The sequence below is a fragment of the Canis lupus genome, chromosome X, assembly GCF_011100685.1.
Source record: "Canis lupus familiaris isolate Mischka breed German Shepherd chromosome X, alternate assembly UU_Cfam_GSD_1.0, whole genome shotgun sequence".
NCBI lineage: Eukaryota > Metazoa > Chordata > Mammalia > Carnivora > Canidae > Canis > Canis lupus.
The window spans coordinates 77,770,647-77,790,727 of NC_049260.1; the positions used below are offsets into that span (position 1 = coordinate 77,770,647).

A 20,081-nucleotide genomic window follows, 5' to 3' on the forward strand; every position below is an offset into this window, starting at 1 on the left:
TCTTAAAGGCTTAATTTTAGCTTTGGTCTTCTATCTTCACCTCCAGTCTACCATGCCTAGACAGATCCATAAAGAGCAGGACCTTGTGCATGCCTATATGATCAAGTAGCAGGCCAGGAAAGGACTCCAAGGCGGTGGTGTGTAGGCCTGACCCCGAGAGAGAGAAGGCACCAGCCAGGCAAAGAGTGCAGGGGAGATGGGTGCAGGATGGTCGAGGTGTGTCCCTGCCCCAGGCCCAGGGTGTTTCCAAACCCTTTTACCTTGGAGGAGTCAGGCTCTCTGAGATCTGGATGCTTGTTGGCTTTCACATGTTGAACAGACTCTCTGACAGCTGCCATTGAGTCTTTCCAACACCAACCTTCAGACCATGTGCATCAGAGCTGGCTAGAGAACCCAGTAAAATGTAGAGGCCTGGGCTGTACTGCCCTACCAGAGCCCTGGATTTAGCAGTTGCCTTGAAGCATGAGAACTTCCATTTTTAACAAAGCCCACAGGTGTTTCTGCCATAGGTGGTCTGCTGCTCTGTGGACCTTTCTTGGAAAATGTTGGCAGGACAAAGTCTAGATGCCTTGCATTTGCCATGTCTATTGTTATAGTCACTGGTCACTTATATCTAGGCTGCTCATCTCCACTCTTGTCACAACCCATCTTCCACATCACTGGAGTAATCATACTATAGCAAAAACGTGAACTTCCAACCTCTTTGCTTAAAAACCCTTCTCCTACTTCATATTATTTTCAAAATATGTCCATGTTCCTTAGTTGGGATTAAATGGTTCTTTGTGTTTTTGCTTCTTCCTCAACATCTGTTCTTGCTGCTTCCCATTTGCCCTTTTCATCTCTTTACCTCAAATAATGTTTGATGCAGGGTAGATACTGGACAGATATTGATTTACTGCTATGAAAATGATGAGCTTAAAAATGTATTTCACTGAAGGACCTGGGACATTTCAAGTCATGAAAATAATACCTATGAGAGATAAAGCTGTCTTCAAATACTGGAAGATCTATGTCATGTGAAACACTTGTTTTGAATGGCCCTAGGACCAATCAATAGAAGTCATAAGAAGTCAGAATTTGATTCCATATAAGGAAGGGTGTGCTGTATTTGCTAAGATGTAGTCATCTGCACTGTAAAATGTTGAGTTTTTTGTCACCTGCAGTATTCCAGCATTGATTCAATCATCATTTGGCAGGTATTTGGTGAAAGTATATAAGCATGGAGTGGAATTTGGAAGAAATAACCTACCATTCTTGAAATAAGATTCTGTGGGGGAAATAAAAGTAAAGGGGAAAAGGAAAGAAAATGAACTCTATATTCCAGAGAAGTAGAGTATTGGGGTCTATTTTATCACGCACAGTATATCTATATACATCATAAATGGAATACCTGTTTTCTATAGCATAGAAATGGACCAGAAGGTAATATCCCTTATTTTCTTTCTTTTATGATCCAGTAAGTAATTTAGCCTCTTACAATGTCTATGGGTTATCATCATAAACATTACTTCTCATTATAATATTGAAATGTGCAAGTGTCAGTTAGGAAATATCTGCCAGAATTTGGGACACCCAGGTGGCTCAGAGGTTAAGCATCTGCCTTTGGCTTAGGGCGTGATCCTGGATTCCTGGGATCAAGTCCTGCATCAGGCTCCTTGCATGGAGCCTGCTTCTCCTCCCTCTGCCTGTGTCTCTGCCTCTCTTTCTGTGTCTCTCATGAATAAATAAAATATTTTTAAAAATCTGCTAGAATTTTAGATAAATCAGCTTTTACTACTATAATTAAAGAAGTGTTCTAGAAAAAATAAAAAACAATAAAAAATAAAACAAAAACCAATAAAATTCATGCAGAGAGACAATAACTCTCTAGCTCAAGTTAATGTGTTATAAAAAATTTCACTGGGACAAAGAGCCATGACAGTCTAAAGAATAACGCTACAGATCAGAAAACTCACTTGGCTCACTCAGATTTAGCTAATAACAAAAGCTAACAACTGCTATATAATTTAACAGCAATTCTCACAAGTGATTGCCAATGACTATTTTTCTTTTTGCATTTTCACATAAAAGGAACAAGGAGAATATGGGCTTGAAGAACAGAATTTTAAAAATCTTTCTGTCAGGTATCTCTTTCCTTGTTCTTTTTATTAGGGACACTTAGGTTTTAGTCATTTGAGTAATTTTTAATCTGACTTTTTTTTAAAGACTTGGGATGCTAACAATAGCTAACTGCTCTGATTTCAATGATTTTCAGTAGATTTTGTTTATTCAGTAAGGCAAAGGCTATTGGGGAGGCATACCTTCTCAGTAGTGCCTTCCTGGAGAGGAATGATAAAGAAATGATGGACTATAAAGACATTTCTCCCAGGCAAGAGCTGCTTGCTACTCTTCACTTCTTCCCCTTCCACTGTCTGAAGCCTAAACCCTGCTTTGCTTAGGACCTTTCCTTTCTTTGCCCCTCCGGTTTCAATCCCTATCCTCCAATCCCTATCTCTTCTGCATGTCTCAGACAACGTAAGATGAATAAGTGCTGGGGATCTATTGTACAGCATGGTGACTACAGTTAACAATAGTGTATTTTAAATATTTTATTTATTTATTTTAGAGAGAGTGTGTATGCAAAACTGTGGGGAGGGGAAGAGAGGAAGAGGGAGAATCTCAAGCAGACTCCCTGCTGAGTGTGGAGCCAATACTGGGCTTGATCCCAGGACCCTGAGATCGTGACCTGAGCTGAAACCAAAAGCTGAATGCTTAGCCAATGGAGCCACCTAGGCGCCCCAACAGTACTGTATGTTATGCTTAAAAGTTGCTAAGAGTGTGGAGCTTTCATGTTCTCATCATACATAGCAACAGCAGCAATAACAAAATGATAATTATGTCAAGAGAAGGATTGTTAACTAACCTTATTGTACTAAGCCTTTTGCAATATATACATGTATCAAGTCATCACATCATATACCTTAAACTTACACAATGTTATATGTCAACTGTATCTCTATAAAGCTGAGGGGAAAATGAAAAAAAATCCTGGCTCCAGACAGTGAGGTGTCCTGAAAATAGCACTGGACTGAGAAGTAGGAGATGAGTGTTCTAAGACTTGATCTGTCACTTCAGGAATTTGTCTAACTTCTCTGGTCCTCAGTTTTATTATCTATAAAAAGAGGGGATTGGATTACCTTATATTAGAGTCAGTTTCAAAATTTTACCCAAAGTAGCATGCACATCATCATGCTTTGTGCATCTCACTGGAATCATTTTCCATTTTGCAAAATTCCTCTAAGTCTCTTGTTTGTTTTCAAGGGAACCTTTGCATCTATTAAATACTGTAATCATCTGCTAACTTTGTCCCAAGAACCTGTGCTGTGAAGTTCTTTTTAACAATTTTTAATTATTAAACTCTGAGCACATTTAAAATTCAATGTAAATAATGCAGTAATCGTCATGAAAAGAGAAAAAATCTGCTCTGGAATCTGGCCTAGTGGTTTAGCGCCGCCTTCGGCCCAGGGCGTGATCCTGGAGTCCCAGGATCGAGTCCCACGTCCGGCTCCCTCCGTGGAGCCTGCTTCTCCCTCTGCCTATGTCTCTGTCTCTCTCTCTGTATCTCTCATGAATAAATAAATAAAATACTAAAAAAAATGAAGTGTCGATTATCTCATGTAACTTATTGAATGCAGTATTGAATGTGAAACCCAGAATGGTTATAGGGTACAGAATGGTTGTCAGCATATGGGTTGTTCACCATCACGATCTCATGGCGGATTGGAAGTCCTGGGTCACAGCCACTGCCCAGCTCATTGACAGTGTCTATCACATATTGCTAGCTTGGGAAAAGATCAAAATTCAAAATTCAAAGTATGGTTTCTACTGATTGTGTATCTCTTCTGCACAAGTGTAAAGTAAAAAAAAATCATATGTCAAGCCATTTTAAGTCATGATAGTCTGTGTTTATAGTTTGTGTCAATTTAACTAACAGTATGGTAAACTGGAAGATGCCTAGGACTCAGTTCTGTGCCCCGAAACAAGTCATTTCACTACTCCAGAATTCAGTTTTCTCGTCTATAAAATAAGGGAAAGGTGGACTACATGGATGATTTCTAGGCACCCTTTCAACTCTTTCAAGCTGTCCTCTACTTACGGTCTATGGCAGAGTATTATCTGGTCTTCATTGCCCTCTTGTGGGTAAAAGATGAACTGTAATTATCACTGTATTTGTATGAGATTTCAGAATAATCACCTTATTAAAATAACAGCACTCAGCATAAACATGAGAGACACCTAACTCTGGGAAACGAACAAGGGGTAGTGGAAAGGGAGGTGGGTGGGGGGTTGGGGTGACTGGGTGATGGGCACTGAGGGGGGCACTTGGCAGGACGAGCACTGGGTGTTATGCTATATGTTGGCAAATTGAACTCCAATAAAAAATTTTTAAAAAACATGAAAAAATAAGTAAGTAAAATAACACTAAATCCAAACCAAACCAGTCATTTGGCATCATGCAGACAAAAAAGCTGGATGGATGAATAGTCTGATTTCTACTATTTTTTCTATCATGGTGACACAAGGTTACTCATAACTTTTCGAAATAAAAATAAGTACATAGTCTCATGTGGTCAGGAACAAAAAATAGATCAAATAGATATTTTTCTATCCCCTACCCACCCTAGTTTTCTATCTTACTAAAACATGACCTTTTCAATAACCTGTCAGTGTTTTTTAAAATACTGTAAACAAAATTAAAAGAGAAGACATATGGGAGAGGATTGCAGAAAACCAGCAGTATGGATAAGAGTAAACGTTAATACCTATAATATAGAAAAAAAAATTTCTGGAAATCAGTAAGAAACAATAACGAATGTTTCCCACCCTAAATGGGCTAAGACCAGAATGGGGTATAACTCAAGAAAACAATAAAAATGGTCAATAAATGCATGAGCAACTATTTACTCTCAAAGGATGAAAAATATGCAAATAAAAACATGAGATCACTTTTCATCCATCAAATTGGGCAAATGTGGTTTGAAAGGAAGGTAATATTTGATGAATGATGGAGTGTTTAGAAAAACAGGCCTGGTGTTTGTGTAATTTGGTACAACTTTCTAGATGGCAATTAGTCAATATATATTAAAAACCATACAAATAGTCATAATCTTTGACCCAAAATTTTACATATAGAAAATATAGACATGAATTAAGATTAATATGGGGACATTAAATGCTGTTTTAAAAAGGAGACTGTTTGAAAACAATCTTAATGTCTAGCAATAAGAGTTTGATTACATATATTATGATAAATCCTTCAGTAGAATATTATGTAAGCATTAAGTGCAGTTCCTAAAAGAATATGTAGTGACTAAGAGGAAATTCCAGTATATATTAAATGAAACATTATGATCAGTGTGTGCAGAATGATATCACTTTTATTATATAAACATATAGGATTAAGATCTGGTTACCTCAAGGTAACAGGATTACAGATAACTTATTTTCTTTATCTTGCTTTTTTTCTTTTGTTCCTTTTTTTTTTTTACCATGGATATATATAACTTCTGTAATCAGAAAAAAAAAACCCTAAAGACAAGTTTTTGTTTTTTTTTTTTTTTAAGACAAGTTTTTAAAGTTCTTACTGGTGAGACTGTTTTCTCATTGGGAACAAATGGAAAAAGAAGAGATGATTCAAAGTTTATACCAACTCTTGTACATCTATAAGAAGACTCTATATTGAACAATATATTACAGAACACACCTTTGGGTATGCTGTTTTTAAGGCAGCCAGGAACAATAAAAGAGAAAAAAGAAGAGATAAGCCTATCTCTTGCTTCCTCACGAATGTACTACATGAAGGCATGATTTGTATTTTTACTCTAATCAATACAGCTAATGTTGAATTAAGAGCTATTTCTTTCATTAAGGCAGCATTCTTCAATCCTATTTGATCAATCAATTAAGTAGAAGCACAGCGTGGCTTGTCTGGATAATTCAGGGGGGCTAGAGTGAAACTCATTACACATTTACCTGTAATTCATAAAGCATGAAAGGAATTGACAGATCACTAAAAAATATGCACACTTGCACTCACAAAACCCACCATTTAAGAAATCACTTAAATATGGCTGAATCAAAATTCTCTTTATTGCTTTGGAGAAGACCTAAGCAATTTATAAAGACATAGATCATTGCAGCAGTCCCTATTTGACTAAAGATGACAATTCCCTCACATCTTGAGCTGTGAAGATGCTTATTCTCACTGGGAACGCACTTTGGTAACCCTTCACCTCCCCCCCCAAAAACTCACACAAACATCACCTCCTCCAGAAGCAAAACAATTTTGGAAACATACCAATGAAGGGACATTTAATAATTTCTTTCATTCTTGAAATATTACTAGCTTCTATCATTATCCTTTCCTTCTCTTAAAGAGAAAGGAGTAAAGAATTAGGACTTCATTGGCGATGGTAACTTGAAATAATTAAAAAGAGCAAAAGGAAAGGTGAGGTGATGGATATGTTAATTAGCTTGTGTGCCCCCCAAAGACTAGTTTTGAAAAAATACATTAACATTTTATCAAAGGGTGTATCACAGTTTACCTGCCCCTAAATGAAATGTAAGAAAAGCACTCCACTGTAATGAATACTACAACTCCATAGCAAGGAGAGAAAAAAAAGTGAAAGTGATCTTATCAGGATCATTTAGGTAAAAAAAAAAATTGTTGCAATTAGAACTACTTCAGGTAGTTCAGATGAAAGTAGAGATTCCTACCCCAATTCCCATCCTGACCTTACTCAAATTGCTGTCTTGATTTTCCAGTGTTTTAAAATTCAATTACAGAATTGAAGAGAAATCTATCTATTCCACATCCTCTACTTCCTGGAAAGATCATAGCCAAGCTATTTCCAAAAAAAATGAGGGTCTATACTATTTGTTAAGACATTCAGAGAAGGAGTTTTTCCAGTGGATTATGAATCAAGCAGAAAAACAGCAAGGACAGAAAGCTAGTTTTCCGCTTTCAAAATATCAGTTTTGGATAACCAAATCCTTTTTAAGAGGCTTATAAATCTCTGATCTTCTATAGCCTAAAAGCTGCATCATTCTTTATAGCCTAATCAAAAGGATTTCAGGTGCTGTATTTGAAGCATGGTCTGATAATTTGTTAAATAATTATTCTCAGAGATGGAAACAGTATATGTGGCAAAAGAAAAGAAAAGAAAAGAAAAGAAAAGAAAAGAAAAGAAAAGAAAAGAAAAGAAAATGAAAAAAGAAATCTGCTCCCCCGCCCCTGCCCCCGTGATTTCAATTGCCCAGAGTCCCAATAGGCAAAAGTAGAGGAATGAGAGAAGTCTAAATCTGTGACAGATGGAACCAATGTAATGAATCTATGTGCTGCAGAGAGACAAGTGTCCATAATTTACAAGTCATCACTATGGATATTTAAGACATTTGGTGCTAATGCAAGTATCTTTAAAGTCCAATATGTAAGAAGCAAGAGAACAGAGTTATTTCACAAACCATACTTTGTTTTCTGATCTGTTTCACCTGTATTTCCGTGTTTTCCTAAGATCTGGACAGTCTACCAGTCAAGAAGATCAAAGGATTATGTACATTCTGTTTATATTTTGTGATGGTTTAACATTTGTTTTAAATTATAACGAAGAAGGAAAGTGGAGAGTCAAGATCCAATTTCCAGTCTCAATGTTCTTCATGCATTAAAAAGTGGCATAAAATAAAGGGAACCTCCCCACATTAATCTCTTGAGTTTGTTTCCCAGTCATTAGAACCTATCTCTCTGATCATTAGATTGTGGCTACTTGGGGTACCACAGTGAAAACATCATCCAGAGGCCACATGAAGTGCAGTCTCAGGATAATTTGATTGTTAAGTACTGTCTGTCATGCCCACAGTTGCTCAAAAAGAGAAAGGGAGAAAAGCAGCACAAACATTGTATCCTGGTTATTCAAAATGCACTATTTATTCACTTTAACACAGACGACTTTTTTTTTTTTACAGTTGAAACGAAATATTTGATACATAATTTTGAGTTTTTGGCAGCACCTGCAACGAGAGGATCATGGAATACCTCAAGGTAAAGGAGAGATGGCTGAGGCAGGCACAAATTAACCTGAAATTCACCAATCCACTGAAGACATATGGAATCTGAGGCCCCCTGAATGTTAGCCCAATGCATGACAATAAACTAATATTCTGCATGAGGTTTTAATGGAGTATTGTAAAACAGTATAACTCCAATTAGAAATATCTTATTCAAAAACTCCAGTGTTCATTAAAAAAACTTACTGAAAATATTCACTCCACCTTCTAGTGTTTACAATTTCTAAGTCTATATGCACAGTTCCTGGTACTCGTAGATTTCAGCCTTTGGTGTTTTATAATCTTACCTAAACTATATGTCAGCATCCCACTGAGTGTTACTCACCAAAATGCCACTGGTTTTGTCACTTAATGTTTACTGCTTTCATTGAGATATTGTGTAGTGATTTGGCAGAAAAAAATGGTTATGGCTAAGAGGAAAGGGGCTTCAGATGATCTGTCAATAAAATTAACACTTGCCTTGGTCAGACAGGAGGTCTATGAATAGGATACCCATGTAATTTTTTTACTTAAATGACCACATGTCATCTTAACAGTGACAAGTACTTTTGTAAGTGGATGGAGGTCTTTATGTAAGCCTGAGATCTACAAATAGAAACTATTATAAGCAGAGTGCAAGTAGAAAGAGAAGGCCCCAGGTCTCATGCACTTAAAAACAATTAGCATTTAACAGTTCTGATGTACAGATTTTCACCCTAACATGATTGTAGCAAAACAATCATAGAACTTGGAAACCAGTGTGGCTGGCTATAGGCATAGGCAGGATAGGGACCAATACTTAAGAGCTGTGGGGTCCCAGTTCTGGCTTAGACTTCTGGCATCAAAATTACTTTGACAATGGGGTCAGGACTATATTTAAATGGGAAATATTGAGTATGACTGGATTGAGATACTTTCTTCCACTTGTCTATGTAGCCAAAAAGTCCCAGAGCTCTTAAAGCACATAAGGTCCCATGTGTAAGGCTGATTCCATATGTGGCTACAACGGAGAGTTCTAGGCTATATTCCTGTGAAAGCTCCTGCTTCCTCCCTGGCCTACATCTCTTTTGGGGGGCCATTTCTAACTGTCCCTCACTGCCTTGGGTCACTATTTTATATCATAGATGTTTAAAAAGTACAGGCTAAAAGCTTTGCAGGACAAACAGATCAACCAACAAGAACTAGACTGCATATTTGCAATACAGTATATAGCTAGCAGTCATGGTAATCAAAATTTGGCAAACCATTTTTTGTTTTTAATATGGTCCTTTTAGGATATTTATATCAGGGCACATAATGACTACTCAGAGCCCAAGAATTTATCCTGCCATGGCGCAAAAGAAAGAGCTGTGTAGTTGCTGTTAAATGCTGATCCCAAAATAGTTTGAGAATTTTAAAAGTCCATCTCCAAAATCTTAGCTGTTGTCTTAAGAAACATCTACTGATAACATGGCACTGAAACATAGTTTGTACCTTCCAGATACATAGAACTTAGACCTGGAAGGGATTTTAAACCAAATATCTAGGCAGCACAGAAATTCTTCTTATGGTGTTTTAACAGATGGTCACTTAGTATCTTCTTGAATATTTTCATTGGAAGAGAGTTCATTATTAAGGCAGTCCATTCCACTGTTGGGCAACTCTATGAGAAACTCATTCTACCACTGGGTTAAAGTCTGCTCTCATGTTACTTTCAATGTCCTAGTTTGGCCAGCTGAACATAACAGTGCAACATTCAAGATATTAGTTCCTTCTATAAGAAATATTTGAATGAAGGAACCTTGTGAGAAAAGCTCATTATCCCCAAATCTTTCCTGAAGTTTCCTCTGAGAGCAGAGCATGGTGGACCAAAGGACCATCAAAATTATGAGCAGAGAGCACTGCATCCAAAGCCATATACGAAGCAGCATCGCTAAATTGATAAGTGGTTGTCAGAGAAGCAACATCCCTATGCAGCAAAAGTGGACTTACGGAGTAAAAGCAGACCAACCATCTATTTGCAAGGGTTGTTGGCATATTTAAGCATAATCTAGTCACTAGTACCCTGTAACTTCAAAAACAAAGAGATAATCAACTTCCAGTGTCATCAGTGTATCTCTTATTGAGATATTTTTTGAAAAGCTCAAATGGGAACAAACCATATATAAAGATTCAAACAAGGCAGTGTACACCATTAAACTCTTGTATACCTAATTATCACAACCTTTTTATAATTGAAGCTTAGGAATCCTTGTTTGCATTATTTTTTAAATTGTAACACAGCTCAGTCTTATTTTTTTCCTTTGGCAGAAATGTCAGAAACTGCTTGCCAAGAGTCCATGGTGACATTTGTTAGTTGACTAATGGAACACTTTAAGAGATAGCTGTAGCTCTTTAACTCCTTCATGCTGCTGGGTTCTAAGTTTAAACTGTTATTTGAAAATATTTAAATCTCTCAGGACTAAAGCTTTCTGAAATGTCCTGATACACACAAGAAGGAAACAGCAGAAATCACACAAAATACACTTGGCTTGATAAAGCTTTTTTTTTTTAATCACTCTATAACCTTAATTTGAAAGGCTCTGATACATGATCACAACCTTCTATCTTACCCTCTTGTTTGTATATGTGCACTCTTAGAGGGGCACAGTTATTCTGACACTACTGACTGAACAATTTGGGGCCCACTTTTTAAAAGGCTTCCTACTTTTAACAGCATGAGGACCCTGCTTTGGAACCACTATTCAAGTCAATAGTGTGACCTAACATACAATGTTCCAGCTGTTCCTCTACAGCCAACACCTGCCTGACAGCTTCTTCAAAGGCCACTGTCACATTGGTATCATCTTTGGCACTTGTTTCTAGATAAGGGTAATCCCCATTCTCCATGCACCAGGCTTGTGCCTCCTCAGTTGTCACTTGCCTGTCCTCTTTGTCTACCTTGTTACCCAGAACTACAAAGGGGAAGTGCTCAGGGTCTTTCACATCTGCATAGTAGATGAATTCTTTCTGCCAGTTACCAAGGTTCTCAAAGCTCTGCCGGTCATCCACGCTGAAGGTCAAGAGGCAGCAGTCTGCTCCCCTGTAGAAGGGTGTCCTAAGGCTCTTGAAACGCTCCTGCCCTGCAGTATCCCAGATCTGGAGAGTTACAAAACGTCCATCCACCTCCAGATCTCGATTTAAGAACTCTACCCCTATGGTGTGAAAAGCCTGGGAGTCAAATTTATTGGTTACATAACGGTTCATAAGTGAGCTTTTCCCAACTCCACCATCACCCAGGAGAATAACCTTTAAGAGCAAGGATTTCCCACTCATTGTTGCAGCACCAGATGGGAAGGAGTTTATAACCTAGAGAACCTGAAAATAAAATAAAAAGTAGGAGGGAAAACAGTTAAACTTGAAACTGAAATTAACTTCATAGTAAATTTCTCTGAATTATATGGCCTACTAGTTTAACTTCTCTTGATTCATGCTCATTAATTATATAGTACAGTAGAAGGAATAAAATCCCTTTGCATACAAAGGAAACTAGGTCTTGGTTTTCTGAGGTCTTTTGCCTGTGCCAGGAAAATGGCTGAATGCCATGGGTAAATGGACTAGCAGATGGTGTTATAATTTGGTTAGTTCTGACCCTATTCTAGGGGAGAGAGTCTAGAAAAGGAATACCACTCAAATGTACAACCATATTATTAGTTTCCAATTTGACAGTTCCAAACAAGAGGCAAATAGTACAAAACTGATTTGGAATTTGAAGTCTGTTCATGATGGACCCAAGAATTATTGAGGAGAGAAAGTTGTATAAGCTAAAATTTTAATTTCATCAGTAGAGTTTGGGGGCTACAATTAGACCGGACCTCAGAACTTGGAAGAAAGATAAAGGTCAAGTTTCTTTGGGCATTTGCCTCATTATACTTGCATTCATACAGATACCCTCACAAATAAAGGATCTTTCATAATCTTTTCTTCATGTAAGTTGATGATTATTGACTGGTATCATTATAACAGCTATCATTTAGGAAGAAATCTTGAATGGCTTATTAATATTTAGATTTAGGTTCTAATTCCATAATAGCACCAATGAAAATATACTGTAAACTTTAAAGTGCTAATAATTATGCAGTTCCCTTCCTGTTACCTCCACAACATGTCTGTATATGTAATATCTAGAATGCATCTTAAAATAAAAGATCAAATGTTTACTGAACAACTAATCTGTACTAGATTTTGTTAGGTACTTTCACACTAGAGTCATTTGGGAACAAAACAATGATGATGTTAATTGGGTGTTATTTATGCAAGAGACCCAAAGAGATGAAAAGCAGTTACTAATCACAAGAGCACATGCAAAAGAGCTTCTGTAGGCAAATGCATTTGAAATGTAATTTTCAAAAGCTTCATTAGTCCTTAGTATTATATTGGTGCATGTGTAATAATTATATATTTCTAAATATTCCTTTTTAAGATGTCAAATGAAAAAAATAAAATATATACCTACCCAGTTGGGTCTTTGCCACAATTTTAGTCTTTTCTTTTCCTTGTTGTTTTATTCTTTTTAGGGTTCTAGAAAATGGATTGGGAAATGTTATTTTTAAAAATCTATAATAAAATAAAGTTAAGTCTTTATGTAAATATACTCAAGTCAGGAAAGAAACAGACCCACCTCAACTTACCTATGGAGGATGCTTTTCACAAATATACTTAAGAGTTCAAAATGCTATAAATGCTTAACATGGACAAAATAATATTATTGCAAAAAAACTTAACTTGTCCTAATGAGTATACTCATATGATTTTTAAAGTTTTGTATGTCTCTCCATGCAAAGTAAAGGTAAATCAAAGGAAGTAGACGATATTCACAATAGACAATATTCAGGAAAGAGAAAGCACAGAGGAGTCTAAGACATGTTGAAATCCTAAGTCAGAGATGAAACTCCTTCCCTTTATGTTTACCGATGTTCCTATCTCCAAAAAAGTTAATGCATTCACCAATCTGCCTCGAGGTTGTCTCTGCAATTGATTCCACAAGATTAGAGAAGAAATCATGTTTGGAGATTCCTTGTTTACAATATATTCTCTTGGCTAATTATTTTATTCATTAATTTTGATCATCTGTCTTGAACACAGGTTTTAGTATTTAGCTGGCTTTATTAAATTCAAACAACTTCACTTAACATTATAGTTAATTATGGCAAGAGTGTTATTTAAGCAGCATCGAGAGTGCTGGTTTAAAGAGAAAAACAGTTCTTAGATTTGTTGAGTATTCTTTACTGAGGAATAAAGATTGTAAGAAATCTCTATTGCCTAATAATCTCATGTTATTTTTTCAAATATAGATAAAGCATATAATAAGGAACTCATTAGAAATCTAAATTGGTAATTATGAATTTAAATAATGTCTTCTAAATTGATAGGCTTTATCCTCCTCCTTGGTCTATATCTACTCTAGACATTTTTCAAGTTTTCTACCATTTCTGATTTTTGTCCTCTTTTTTCCTGCTCTCAAATTGTTGTCTTTGGAACTAGCTCAAGTAACAAGCATTTCTTTAAATGGAAATATACAAGTCTTAGCACACTTCTTTACTTTTTATACTGGTCTGTAGGATAATGTTACAGAATGTTCACTTTAAAAAGGAACAGAGGGAAAAAAAGGAACAGAGGAAGTACAAACATGGGTAACAATACTAATAGTATTAAGGGTCCATGACAAATGAGCTTCCTCAAGTTCCTAGCAAACAGGTGTTCACATCATTAAACAACTCAGTAACTCTACTTTCCTGGCTGTGGATAAACTCAAATGATGGGTCAAGGACTGAGTGAATGTGGAAACCAAATACTCAACTCCAGGAATAATTATGAAGTATTAATAACTATGTCAGATAACGCTGCAGTTGCTTGTGCATTCCCTATCTGGTCATTTGCACAAATAACTTCTGGGTACATAAGCTCTATACCAGGGAAAAGGGAGGAAAAGCAATGTGGCTCCGTGTCAAGTGCACTGGATTGGCAGCAGTCAGGAGACAAAAGTCTTCATCACTACTATGCCATTCATTTATTTTATGGACTTGAGCAGGTTATTTAATCTTGCTGTGTTTCAATATCTTCCTATATAAATATGGATTTGTAATCCCTGCCCTATTTAACTCACAGGATTTGAGGAAAAATGAATAACTTATGAAGTTTGCAAAGATTTGGAAGCATTTATTGAAATTTTTGGTTTGAGATTTTTGTTCTTCTTGCTCCTCCACCTCCTTTCATTCACCGTTGGGGGCCTTGTGACTCAGTATTAACCCTTCTCAGAAAAGGCCTGCCAGTAGGAAGATACTATTCTCTTTCTTCAATATCTGAGAAGGCCTTGTTCCCCAACAATTTTGAGTATCTGCGTATACCACAGAATCTCAGCATTGGAGGGACCCTAAGGGTCTTCCTGTCCAATCCTGCCACTGATGCTTGAGAAAACATTTGAGTTCCGATTGTGTGCTGTGTCCTTACTAAAAAGTAACCCTCCGCTCTCATCCACTGTCTCCAACTCCCATTTCTTTCCTGAAGGTAGAATTGAATACAATTTAGACATGTCTTCTTGCCTTCAGTCACTAAATCCTGTGGAGTTTTCCTTGGAATATTCTTTTCCAGTCCTCTGCTACCATCCTCACTTTGGCCCACATCTCCTTGCATCTATTGTGAAAACGTCCTGGCTCTTCTCTCCCTGCCTCTGGTTTCTCCCTATCTACTTTGGTAAACTTCATCACTTCAGCACCCATTGGGTGTAGACATTACTGGAAATGCATACATTTTTAAGGCAAGGTCTTACCCTCAAGGAATTCATGAAGTAATATGTTAGGTTCAGATCTCATGATTTGCAGTTGAAATGGTATCATTATACTGCCTTATTTTGTCAAACAACCTTTTTTTCTAAGTATATCTTTCCTATACAACCAAATTTTAAATTCCTGGATGGTAATACTCTTGTTTGTATCTGTCTTTGAAGTCTCTCCAGCATGCAGCAAGCACCAGGGTCCTTCATATGGATAATCAATAATATTTGCTAATTAATTAACTGTTTAGGTCGGTGCTCAGAACCAGTGCCTCCAAAATGATGTCAAGGTACAAGAGATCTGCAGTTCTGTAAGATGTTCAAATACTATTATTTATTTGTGACTAAAGAGCAGAAGTTATGGACTTATCTGGGTCACTTTCTAGATGAGACTTAACAGGAATTTCACCTGTTGAAAGTCGATGGAAATACTCTAGTTCCCCTCCCCGTACATTTTTAAGATAAATATATAAATTTCTCTGTCCCCACCAAATATAAGAGCAGTATAATTATCTCTACGTCATGTTTTCAGCGGATGCTTGCATCCTTTTTTTTTTTAATTTTTATTTATTTATGATAGTCACACACACAGAGAGAGGCAGAGACATAGGCAGAGGGAGAAGCAGGCTCCATGCACCGGGAGCCCGATGTGGGATTCGATCCCGGGTCTCCGGGATTGCGCCCTGGGCCAAAGGCAGGCGCTAAACCGCTGCACCACCCAGGGATCCCGGATGCTGGCATCCTTATCATCATTATCATCACCATCATTTGAAAATAAGTGTGATTCCTTTAGTACATACTCAAAAAGGACTAGCATAGTATAAAAGCAAACCAATTTTTTTCCTTCCCCAGAATATGCCAAGTTAAAGTCAAACCTTAAAAGGAGATAGCATTAAGTAGGCAATAGAATTCTTTGATAACCCTAAGTACATGTAACAGGAAAGTCAAATCCCTTATGCATCCTATATGGGTCCTCTATTAGCTTAGGATTTTGACTAAAATGTTTAATCTGATTATGGTCCTATTCCAAGAAAGATCTGTCTTTAAACAACTCAAATATCCTAGAGGTGCAATTCTCCTTTCTAACCAATTTCCCACAATTAGCAAGAATTTTCTAAGAATGGTATATTCACTTTTTTCCCCATTTAGAGTCTAAGTCTCAGACAATAAGGTAAATTAGAAATTCACATGACTGATACTCCCTAGTTTTCTTTGTTCTTTAGCACACTTGAAAACTTTCGAATCTGCTGTGCCCGCACCCACACAGTTTATTAAAATTATTGTATTTAGTTGGGGAGGTTTAGGAGTGTGTGTGGGGGGGTGTGGAAGGAAGCAGTACAATGACAAGAAAGAGGTTAAACCTTTGAAAACAGTACATTTTAGTGTGATGATGTAAAGAAGAGAAACAAAAAACCAAACTGGCAACATCAGTTCAGTTGCCATGGGTGAAATGATGCTCAAATCCATAGTGCAGTTTGTTTGGGAGCAAGTGTTAAGAGGGATGTGGTACTGCAGGGCTGGGGGTGGGGGAGAAGCAACAGGGGAGAGCTAGGCAGTGGATGAGAGTGCCCCTGATAGCAATCTGCACAGAGGAGGAGCCATGGTTGAAGCTGTAGGGAAAGCCAATCTTGGTGATACTGGTTGGGCCACTAAATTCACTGTTGATTCCTGGCACAGTATTTGGAAAATACTGCGCTGGGGAACAGGGCAGGGCTTGCTTTAACTTATGTAAAAATCAATACAAATAAGAAATTATTGTGTCTTTGAGACCCTCTATCTTAAATGGTGTAGGTTGTTTCCAGTACAACCTGATGCTTATGGGGGAGGGGGGGTTCTGTAGCGGGGAAGCCCACTGACGCACTGGATTCATTGTGCAGAGCAAACAAGTTATCCGCTACATTCCTGCTCTGAGTCTAAATGCCACAGCTGTCATGCCACTGAAACACAGTCCCCCACATTTATGACTATATTTATATCCTATATGCAACCAGAAGGGTTCAATGTGGAATTTCATCTCTAACCTTTCACTCCTCACAACAGTTCTAGGGCTATGAGCCCGAAGACACACTAGATAGCAATTTGGCACTGTTCCCAGGCCACTTCTTCCCAAGTAGGCTGCCAGGGGACAGGTAGGTGAGGTTTGAGTGACGGAGTACAGGGGAAAGAAGCTTCCTTAGGAGACCGGGAATGCTGTCATCTCTATGACAGGGTCACTGTTAGCATTGAGGATCTGGAAAGTGAGATGTTAAGCACAATTCCTACTACCATCCACCAAGGTGGGCTCACCTCACCCCCATCTCTCAGAACTAGCGGCTGTGGCGCATGCGCACTGAGCCACACCCGTTCCCAACGGAGCCCTGCGTCCATCTGCGGGGCTTTGGCAGCAGCTCCGAATTACTCAGCAACGCCCCCCTCTATCGTCACCTTCCTTCCCCAACTCGGACCTCTGCAGTGCCTAGGCCTCTTTCCCAAGGTGCAAGGACCCCGGGGGATCACCGAGACCTCCCTTTCTCCGTCTTCCAACAGGCCCCCCACCTCCCGGCCTCCCGCGTCCACTGGCAGCGAGCCCCTCTCCCTGCCCACGCACCGGTACCTTACCCAATACAATGGGAGAGCGATGGGAGGGGGCCAGGCAGGTCAGCTCTGCGTGCCGGCAGTCCGGCTCCTCAGTGACACGGTCACCGCTCCTGCTGCCTCCTCGTCCTCGGTGGGGCAGCAAGAGCAGCTCGGACGTCGGTGGCCTGACAGCTGCCGCTCGCGCCCGCCAGGGCCGCCGCGCAGCGTCTCGCGCCCGCGCCCGCCAAGGGAGGGGGCGGGGCCCGCGCCGCCTCCTTGTGCCCCTTTCTTGGTGCTAGAGACCCGGCGCGCCTCCCGCCCTCGCTTGTAAAGAGCGCTCCCTGGCTTGCTCGCTTTTCTTTCACGCTCAGGGTCCAACCCTGTCCTCTCCTCTCTTCTCCGATTAGTAGGCACAATGACAATGGACCGTCAGATATTGCTCTCCCACTTCGCTCCTCTGCTGCCTGGGGGGCCTCGCCCCATTTTCTGCAATAACCCTTCAACCTATCTCATTTACCTTTCCTCCAAACCCTCTACTTTTGTAGAAGATAGCACATACACCCTCTGGTTTCAAATAACTCAGGGAAATACATGATCACAGCGCATTACTAGGCCCTCTAGCTGGGCACTGCTCATGAAATTCTCTAGGCAATCCAAACAGAAAGGTTCACATTGATAGCTCAGGCCTGGAAGACAAACTGCCCTTTATCCTTTAACAGCTACCTTTCTAGACAGCCACACAGAGAGTATTACCTGAGGTCATTTAGCCTGCACTCCAACTCTCTGTCAGGCAGATTCATCTCCGAAGCTTCCCTGATGTATGAGAATCTGTGCCTGTGTGCTATCCCTCACTCATCGTGTGCCCCCTCAGGGCTGTCCATCTAGACCACTATCTCTTTACAAGTCAGCCATTCAATCAAATCTCATAGGCCCCAGGTTAACTATCATTTCCTTAAGGTAACCTTTCTCAATAACCCCAGAATAGAAAAAGTGCTCTGACTTACTTTCTGGTGGTCTCCTGTAGCCAGCCTGCTGTATTTTTCTTCATAATATGTATCCATTTAGGAATAGTTATTTAAATGTATGATTATTTAACTGACAACTGCCTTCCTCCACTAAACTATGTTTTACCAGAAAGTCAAGGATTGTAATGGTTTAGATTTATTATCATATCCTCAAAGCCTAGGTCAATCTTATTACATAGGACATGCTCGGAAAATATTTAATATGAATGAATGTTATATCATCAATTATTGTTATTTTAAAATAAGATTAATGGATCTAATTGAATTCCTTGTGCTTCTAACTTAAACCAGTCTTGCCGTCCACAAAAACACCCTAAAACACACTTCTGATAAAGAGATGTACTTAATCCTCCAAATCAGTTTTTACTCACATATTCTTATCTGTAATAAAAGAAAACTTTTGATCATAGGTCTCTATATATGTATATGTATTTATAAGTTATATACATTTCCACTGTGTATATATACTTTATTACATTATGTATACCTTATAATACATACACATTAAAATACTCTGACAGGGTGACAGGGATTAAGGAGGGCACATTACGTGGTGAGCACTGGGTGTTATACTTTATGTTGGGAAATTGAATTTAAATAAGAAACAAAAAATACTCCAACACAGAAATTTAAAAATAATAAGAAAAAACAAGTACCTTGATGCCTCAATGTTGTCTTTCTGCACTTAAATAAATAATTTTGTAAACTGCTCAAAACAACAATTCTTCATATTAGAGTCTCTCATCCTTAAGCGAATCTAGACTCTTTCGTCCTTTTCTCATAGATGCTATTTTCCAAAGTTTAATGATCTTTGAGAATCCTCCAAACCTAAGTGCAAGATTTAAGGAACTTTTAATTTTTAGGCTTGGACACCCAATTCTGTAGCCAGAAGCTCATACTGCTGAAAGCATTACATATTTGCAGAATGTGGGAACCCTTAGGGGTAAGTGAAATCCTGTCAGCCCAAAGATTCCTAACTGCAAATCCTGCACTAAAAGAATCTTTAGAAGCCATTTGAAAAGCAATTACCATTTATGGGAACAGAAACAATGTGACTACCATTAGTTAACGAGGAGATAGCACCAAATGGACAGCTCAAAGTTTCAAATAATTGCTGTAGGTTTTGTGACTCTCAACTAGAGTATTCCAAATGATCCACCTCTCAAACCATGTCCTCCATGAATAATGAATGCTTCCATGCATAATGAAATAATTTAGTCCATCTTTGTGACACAATTACACACACACACATCACTTTTCTACCAAAAATAGAATCATATTATGGTCATATTTTGGTTACATAGTAACCTAAACCATAATTGCCTTTATATACTGGGGAAAAGCTTACTTTTGTAGAGTGACACACACATGCAAAAATCAGCATTCAATGTATGGAATTTATTATCTCCAAAAGTCCACAATCCTGATTCAATTTTAAATACATTGACCTGGGTTTAAAGAAGACATAACTGGAATGTAATCAATATAAAAGAAAAGCTTGATTCAGCGTTCACAAGATGCATACAAGCAAGAGTTCCATGAACGGTTCAAACAAATTAATAAACAGTGCATATTTTTCCCTTCCCAAAGGATTACAATGCATATTAGAACATTAAAGACTCTTGGAA

At 38.3% G+C, this 20,081-nt stretch overlaps 1 protein-coding gene across 1 annotated transcript; it reads right to left on the reverse strand.

Moving 5' to 3' along the window:
• Positions 1–7,938: 7,938 nt before the first annotated feature.
• On the reverse strand, positions 7,939–17,673 carry RAB9B (RAB9B, member RAS oncogene family). The gene is made up of 3 exons (XM_038587972.1): positions 17,471–17,673; positions 12,557–12,621; positions 7,939–11,418 (listed from the first exon to the last, which is right to left on the reverse strand). Exon 3 carries the CDS (start codon positions 11,374–11,376, stop codon positions 10,771–10,773), a length of 606 nt encoding a protein of 201 aa, XP_038443900.1. The 5' UTR covers positions 11,377–11,418; positions 12,557–12,621; positions 17,471–17,673; the 3' UTR covers positions 7,939–10,770.
• Positions 17,674–20,081: the final 2,408 nt, after the last annotated feature.

Excerpts from the sequence above, each read along its gene's own strand:
- RAB9B (XM_038587972.1), bottom strand. The coding sequence starts at position 11,376 with ATGAGTGGGAAATCCTTGCTCTTAAAGGTTATTCTCCTGGGTGATGGT.